At 38.4% G+C, this 8,396-nt stretch overlaps 1 protein-coding gene across 1 annotated transcript in view; it reads right to left on the bottom strand.

Moving 5' to 3' along the window:
* Window positions 1–1,971: 1,971 nt before the first annotated feature.
* Window positions 1,972–8,396, bottom strand: part of LOC102202653 (carnitine O-acetyltransferase-like) — a 21,060-nt gene continuing 14,635 nt past the window's right edge. Inside the window, exons 9-14 of the mRNA XM_005751299.1 lie at window positions 6,815–6,934; window positions 5,167–5,289; window positions 4,398–4,533; window positions 3,962–4,024; window positions 2,550–2,687; window positions 1,972–2,183 (exon numbers count right to left, since the gene is read on the bottom strand). Of these exons, the coding sequence (XP_005751356.1) occupies window positions 1,992–2,183; window positions 2,550–2,687; window positions 3,962–4,024; window positions 4,398–4,533; window positions 5,167–5,289; window positions 6,815–6,934 (772 nt within the window). The 3' untranslated portion in view covers window positions 1,972–1,991. The remainder of the gene's footprint in view (window positions 2,184–2,549; window positions 2,688–3,961; window positions 4,025–4,397; window positions 4,534–5,166; window positions 5,290–6,814; window positions 6,935–8,396) is intronic.

Here is an 8,396-nt window from a genome sequence, read left to right as displayed (position 1 = left end):
TCAGCCACTAACCAGAAGGTCGGTGGTTTGATCCCAGGCTGCTCCAGTCTGCATGCCAAATATCCTTGGGCAAGATAACTAACCCCATGTTGCTCTCCGATGCATCCATCGGTGTGTGAATGTGTATGAATGTTAGATACTTAGCACTTAAGCTTAGAAGTGCTTGTGTAAATGAGTGTGATTGGGTGAATGAATTAGTTGTATAAAGCGCTTTGAGTGCTCAGACAGAGTAGAAAAGCGCTATATAAGAACCAGTCCATTTACCTTTTACACAAAGACTATGCATAACAACTTTGCATTTGAGAGCAATTCGATTTTTTAGATATTGATCATAGACAGAACATTAACTTGGAAGGTAACTTGTGTCTTTGTTTCCAACTCTAGAGAAACTGGCCCACGCCAAAGAAGAAAATCTGGACATGCACCAGGTATTGGACCAAACCCTTTTGGAACTCAACAATCTATAGTGACCTTTACAGATATCAGTGAACGACAGCCTGAATGAAAGCAGGAGGAAAAACCAGATTCATCTTTCATAATACTCCCAGGCTGCATCTCTAAAATAAATAAAGGAAATATGAGGGTTTGCTATTCTCATAATTCTAAAAGCAGGAGCAAGAAAAACGCCTTTTGCAGTGAATGTGAAACTTCAAAATATCTTAGATATTGTCAAAACTTCAATCATTATTAAACTGAAATTAAACTAGAACATCAATCATGGAAACAGCTATATTAAAAAACAGACATTTATGTATCACAAGACATACAGTATGTGCATTGTCACTGTTATTAAAGGATAGTAAGATTAAAATTGTTTTAAAAAGAAACCCAGCTATGTGATAAAAGAAGGTTTTAAGTATTATTACTTTTATTTCTTGCCATGGATGACATTTTAGGTTTCACCTCTTCATTTTGCCGTTGTTACTTTTCATGCTTTGTTCTTTATATGGAGATATGAATACTGATCCCTCAATAAAAGCCAATATATAGACATGTTGGTTTTGTAATTGTAATGCTTTATTTTATAGGTCTGGAAATGTCATGGTAATACACACACAAACATGAGTTTTTGCTGCTGTTGTCATAACCACCACACGTTCAGTCAGACATGGAGTTAACTTGGCTTTGGAATACAGCATGGGTCTGAAATAGCAGGATAGTTAGTAAAAAAAAAAAAAAAGTAAATTCTGCACTAAATATCCTTCTAACATTAAGACTTGATTTAGGCTTCTGCAGGAAATCTACATCCTAACTTACATAGTACCGGAAAACCCTTTCCCCCCCGTACACCATAACCAACTGAAGGCTCAGAATTAAAATACCAAAATACAAAACCATGAATTACAGAGACAAAACAAAAAAATCTCTAGAGAGCTGATCGGCCTGGTGATATCCTCTGAGTTGTGGAAAAGGTAAAAGTGTGGGGACCTTCCACATGCCATCAGTTCTTCTGTGTTGACAGACAAATTGCATATTTTATCATAGAAAATCTCCTGGACAGTTTTTTCAAATATTCTGTGTAAAATCATACATTTCAGTTTGTTTTTTTAATTAGGTACTTAGTTGGACACATTGTACTTGCTATTAAGCCTTGACATTATGGTCATATATATGAGCCTTAAAACAGAATGGATGGAGACCTTTTCGCTTCACAATAATTAAATATCTTTTTAGCCACCTGTACTTCTTTTTTAACACAAAAATAGGCGTCAAATTGACTTCAAAAACAGAATTGCCTGGACAAGTTTGAATTCATTTTAGATTTTCTCTAACACTTGGCATCAAATGTATACAGGTTCAAATATATAACTCACTTAAATCTTTTAATAAGTTGTACAAACTTGTATAAACTTCTCATTAGTGATTACAATTGACTACAACCGATCATTTCTTTTTACCAGCATAAACATTTGCTTGACCAACAGTGTTGGTCAAGCAAATGTTGCATTCAACAAAAGTGAAAAGCCACCACTTTATTCATGTCTTTGTTTTCACAGTATGGTCCTCATGTCCAGCAATGCATCCTCCACAGCTTTTTTCAGCTCTTCTGAATTATTTTCTGTGTTTGTTTTGAAGGCTGACAACACAAAAGCCATGTCATCCTTCAAAAGAGTATAGCATATATCATACGTTTTACGTTGATAAGGACAAGCACATGGGAGACAACCAGATTTGGACTGCACCTTGTGAAGTAGAACAAAGTTTGACATAGTGGTTAATTATTGTGTTAAACAATATAGTTGTTTGATATGCACTTTGTGAGAATGATTGAAACCTCATTAGCAACACAGCTAATACCATGTCATATAGCCTAAGAGTGTCCTTGATCTTAATAGATGTGTTGTGTTCATCATAACTATCAGTTGAGGCTGAAAACAAAAATAATATTTAAACAAAAGAATATAAATGAGTCCCTTCCTCATCAGTTTGGAAAGATACCAATTGGAGTAACATTAACCATTTTTTGAGGCAGACAGAAGTTTGCTTATGTCTCTAGTAATATAATACTATTAAGACTTTGTCAGCTCAATTTCAGCTGTGCTCCTCACCTGACTTGTAGCAAGTCGATAGTCAAAAACTTTATCAAAGGAGGCGTCTGTGAAGATGTCCGGCATGGGAATATTTTTCTCATTTGCTTGGTGCTGTAGACCCAGGAAGTGCCCAAAGACTGTCTGTCCACTAATTTCCTATTACAAAGAAGACAACTCACAATGTTTGCACAGGACTGAACATGAGCTGTAGAGTGCTTACACAGCATTTTTCAGACAGTTTCAGCACAACAGCAACAAAAAAGTCTGATTCTTTTATCCATGTTTGAATGGGTTTTTTGTACCCCATAGTTTTATATCCTATGGTCATCTTCTTAAGCCTAGATTATACTAACATGGACATGTAGAGCTAAGTAGCCATTCCTGATATACCTCTTTGAAGTCCATTGCCTAGGCCCATATGCAGGTGGTACATTTTGATGAAAAGTTTCATTTTGAAGAAAAAGGTCATCTGGTCTCAGATTCACGTAGATGCAAGCAGACTTACAGATACACAAGGGATAACGAAGGCTTTCTGTAATTATACAGTCTCCATTTATTTAGGTTACCCATCCTTTGTTTTTACCATGGCTGTATAGAGAAGACTACAATCTAGTCATAATTCGAGATTGTTAGGTAAATACAATCTCTGATAAACTACAGAAAAACTAAGCCAAAACAAAGAAGCAGTGTGGGGATTTTTAAGGTGTTTTATTTTTTTAAAATGTCAGTTTTCTGCTCTTGGAGCATTCAGCACTAAAGAGAAAGGCCATCAAATAATTTTAGAAGAGCAGTTGTTGCTGCCTATCAGTATGACAGTATGTCCTCTCTTCCCCCATCTTTGCCGTTCTTTCCTGCATTTATTACCTTGTTGGTATCAGTGTGGAGTAGAGTTCAGTATCTTTACAGGAGTCTTAAACTTTACACTTTTATTCATTGCCAATTGATGTCATATTAATGTGAGTGTCACATGTCCCCATAATTTACATTTATAGCATATTTGAAGTTTCCCAGAAATGTCAGACAGCATTTTTTGTACCATGTCTGCAACAATCATCTGTTTCAGTGTCTGTCGCTTTAAATCAACCTGGCTGCTGCACTGCCCCTTTCAGGAAAGGATCTGAGTGATGGGAACAGCCAATAGGAACAGCACTGCTCATTCTGTAGTCTACACAGCTGCTCATACAGACTAACAGTGTGACTTCCATCACTCTCAACAATGATGTTATTTTTAAATACAGCTGGAAGATATGTAAATACAGAGCTTGTTAGTGGCGTTGTGTTTACCCAGCCTGGATTTAGAGGTGCAAAGTTTATAAGCTGATTTTTACTGTAGTGTGGTGCGTGTTAATGTTAACATTTTGTTGTCCCATTTAACAGGAACAGACTGCCACTAAACTGAAGCACTGAGCAGTTTTGTCATTAAAACTCACCATGCTAGTGTTCCACTTGTGCACTTCTATAGCTTTCCTCAAAAGATCCACTTTCTCTGTGTTCTGTACAACAAGATTACAAGTTACAATTCATCACTTGTAACAAGGTAGTGTTTATGACAGAAGTTTGTAATCTAAAGCATTACATACCAGCAACATGCAAATAAGTGAAACTGTCAGCTTACTTCAAATACTGAAGTGACACCAAAGAAAAGTAGGCAACAGAACAGAGTGTTCCGCAGGTAAAAAAAAAAAATCCCATTCAGATTCTTAATGGGGATTGATTTGATTAGTCATAATGCAATCATCCACAGCAGATGTATTGTGAACTCTGAATATAAAACTCAGTGCCACAGAAAATTATGTGAGTGTCAAAGAAAAATAACTCTACCCACAATCCTAGAGTGAAATACCTGCACACACACCCTCCCCATACCTTCTTGTTTGGGTCATTAAAAGCCATGACAAAGGCAACTGAGGCACTTGAAGTTGAGGGGATTTCACCTACACGTCCCTGCCTGAACAGTCGCATTGAGGCAGCTTCATAAGATGCACAGTGCTGCCGGTGCACCCTGCCAAGAGATTGGAGAAAAATATTTTAAACAACCTGTGTTCCAAAATGAAACCCCAATTCCAAAAATGTTGGGATACTGTGTAAAAACAAAATATAAGAGAAGTCAATGATGTGCAAGTCAAAGCTATGTTCTAGTCACACTACAATATTTGTTTTTTATTCTTTATCTTTACAATGCATGGTTAATAAACAGACAAGTTTAAAACTTCAACATTTTGTTGGTGCAGCCCAAACCTTCTCTAAATTGAGAATTGCAACCATCACCAGTCTCATACAAATGACTTCATTACAGCTTAACAGTTGTAATGAAAATCTTGTGTCAGGCCCTTCAGAAGGGTCAGCTGGCAACAATCTATTTGCTTAGCCTTTTTTGCCTTTTTAGTATTTAGATTAACAAAGAAATACATGTGCTTTTGATAAGGATCAACATTTTATGTGAATGTTAAATAAGCTTTGCTCTCAATTAGGTCTATGCAGGAAAAATAATTGTTAAATCTGTGACTACAGCATTTTGTATGAGTGTGAACCCAGGTTGTTACGGTTAATGAGTTTAGGATTGTCTGTTCCATCTTAACTTGGTCAAGAAAAAGTCAGCCTACAGAAACATCTCCATAAGGTTTAGATTACTCACCTGTAGTAGGCCAGCTGTATAGCCATCTGTATGAAAGGATCAGGACTCATCTTGTTTGCTTTTAGAAAGTTTTTCCCATAGTGGCTGAATGAGAGAATACTGAAATCCAGGTCTTGGACGATTCTGTTGTGAAGAGGATAGGATAACAGATGTGTTTGTGTATTGCATGCTCCTGTTATAAGTATTGCTATTAAAATATGTATATATGCCTTGTTAAGTATGGAGAATGGAGGTAATGAACTATGGAGTTTTGCACTGCAATTTCTCTTTTCAGAATCAGGACACTGGGAGAGGTGGCACCAATGAAGGGAGGCAGGACAACACACAATGTATAAAACAGTAACTAATGATCAAATGCAGAATGAAAAGTGTCTTCCTTACTCACATCAGTGCATCATGGGAAGCCCCAGCAACCTACACCTATTTCAGTGTAACTAAAGAAAGATTCAGGGTCACCTGATCTAGTCCTACCTGTATGCTTTATCAAACAGGAAAGCTTTAAGCCTAATCTTAATCTTAAAAGTAAAGATGGTTTCTGTCTCCTGAATACAAACTGGAAGCTGGTTCCACAGAAAGGGGGCCTGAAAGCTGAAGGCTCTGCCTCACATTCTACTTTTAAATATCCTAGAAAACGAGTAAGTCTGCACTCTGAGAATAACAAGTGCTAATGGGGTGATACAGTACCATAAGGTCATTGAGATAAGATGGAGCCTGAATATTCAAGACCTTGTATGAGCAGGATTTTAACTTGGATACTGGATTTAACAGAGAGCTAAAGATAAGCCAATATGCCGTTTTTTATTTTATTTTTTATGTCACTGCCTAAGGACAGCATGTATAATGTGAAACAGAAGCGGTCCCAGAACAGATTTATCTGGAACACCATAAATTAACCTTAGTGTGTAAGGAAGACTCCCCATTTACATAGACATCAGATATGGTTCTAACCACTGCAGTGCATCATCTTTAATTCCTACGGCATGCTCAACTCTGTAATAAAATATTACAGTAATATCGAATGCTGCACGGAGGTCTAGCAGGACAAGCACAGAGGAGAGTCCACTCTCAGTCATGTTTGTTGCTTGGATAGAGAAAAAAAAAAAGTAATGAACCCTGTACATAAAGTAACATCTGTGCTCATTTGTGCATGTGTGAACATTTGATCACACTCTGGTGTGGATCCGACCAATCTAAACTTTAAAAGGTGTACATTTCAAGTTTGAGCTAAAAACTTCCCATAGCAACATACAATTTGCATTCTCATTGTAGCAAAGTACTATGGATGTGCAAAGGTCTGCAGGGGCTTACAACTAGCTGTGAAATGAATGGAAATTCTCTGTTCTCCAATAGTCCAGGATTACAGCACCTTCTTCAGATGTTTACTTTTGTTGCTTCTGCCCCAGACACATCTGGCCAATGAACTGAACGCGACGCATTTTGCTGCGCTTGAAGTATACTTTGATTATTCTCTGTATGAAAACAACCCAAACCACGAGAGTTTACAAACTCATTTACTGATTTGAACTAAATGAACTATAGGTGTGAAAACACCCTTAGTCGTGTTTATTTGGGTTTTTCCTCTGGGGATGGATTTTTGTTTTCAGTGGGGCTATGCAACTAAAACTTGAGCAGTAGCTTTTGTACTCACTTATCAATGCTTTGTTTGGCCTCCTCAATTGCTTTTTTGATGTCAGCTGTGATGTTGAAGTGTAGTTTCTGAGGTGTGGGCAAAGGCACCGTGGGAGACTCTATGATCTCTAGTTTCTTGCTGTTTCCAAAAAGGAGAAAAAAACAAAACACAAATGACAAACAGGGAATGCTACTGAGGGGCAGAAAAAAGCCAGCACAGGTAAAACAATCTCTTATGTCAATGGACATTTCTATCAAGAGACTTTTTGCAAGTGTGTTGAAAGCTTAAGGAGAAAAAAAAAAGTATGAAGTCACAGATGGGCTTTCCACCCACAGGAAGCATTCTAGTGTGTTTTGGGTGGCAGTCAGAGGCACAGGCCCTGGCAGGCTCTTTAAGTTGGCTATTGGCACATTGAATGTCACCTCTCTGGTGGGAAAGCTGGAGTTAGTGCTGTCTCTAGATTGGGCAACTCCAGATTGAAACCACAGTAACTGGACTTTTACTTTCATAGCGCTTTGTTACCCTGAGCACTCAAAGCCTCAAGCATCTCCAAAGACACTTTTTTTTATAATGTCAAGAAAGCCAGCATTGAAAGAGATCCCATCCCCAAGAACACTTTTTTAAAACCCTTTGTTAAACATTAAAGATAAAAACCTGAGTATTAATCCACATTAGTATAAATAGCTCTAACAGGTTAGACCACCATTTTTATAGTAACAGATCCCTAGGGCTTAATGTCTAGGCTACAAAACCAAACCCAGTCATAGTCCAAGAGCAGTGATCTAGAAGGGAGCTGCCAGAACAGGAGTGGCTGGTAGAAGAGCTTCCGGAAAGTGGCATTCAAAACTGGGCAAGCCTTCTTGGATTGAGGTTCTGGTTCCACAAATTGACAACGCCTAAGCTTTTTGTCTAAAATTTGTGCACACAATCAAATTCCAATAGTTGTACATGGATAATTTGACATGCAGACTGAAGTAGCTGGTGAATCCATCCTTTGGCATGGGTTTCATAGATTGTTGCTTCCCTGCACTTCTGGGCCAGAAAACAGACTGTTGTCTGTCCTTATGTGCCAAAAGACAGTTCAGAGTAGCCAGCATTGTCGAAGTTGTTAGGTGGGGTGCTAGAGAGTACACCACCAAGCAACTTTGTCCTATGGGGAGACTTCAATAATAATGTGGGCAATGACAGCAAGACCTGGAGGGGTGTGATTAGAGGAATGGCCTGCCTGATCTGAATCTGACCACACTCAGATTAAGATCAGTCTGTCCATAACATGTTCAAACATAAGGGTCTTCATGAGAAAATGTGGCACCAAGACATCGCAGGGTGATGAAAGGTGGCGGATTGGACAGATGCTGGCAGACGTGTAAAAATAACGCAATTGTTTGGTAGTGGCTATGGTGGAGCTTTCACAGATTCAGTAAAATTAGCAAGTGATGGAGGCCAGCAGGTGGATGGGGGAAAGGGGAGGCGGAGGTGGCGAGACCCAAAGCAGCCGCCAATCCGACTGTCTGGTGAGATGAGCTTCAGGTAAGAAGTTATGACCTGCAGTCTATCTGGGTCAGATATAAACCAAGTTTAGGTGGAGTTTATTTTCGTT

This window comes from Pundamilia nyererei, unplaced genomic scaffold, assembly GCF_000239375.1.
Source record: "Pundamilia nyererei isolate P.nyererei 1_Seehausen unplaced genomic scaffold, PunNye1.0 scaffold00306, whole genome shotgun sequence".
Lineage (NCBI taxonomy): Eukaryota > Metazoa > Chordata > Actinopteri > Cichliformes > Cichlidae > Pundamilia > Pundamilia nyererei.
The sequence above is the reverse complement of the archived record's forward strand: the minus strand, read 5'-3'. Positions and strand labels throughout refer to the sequence as shown.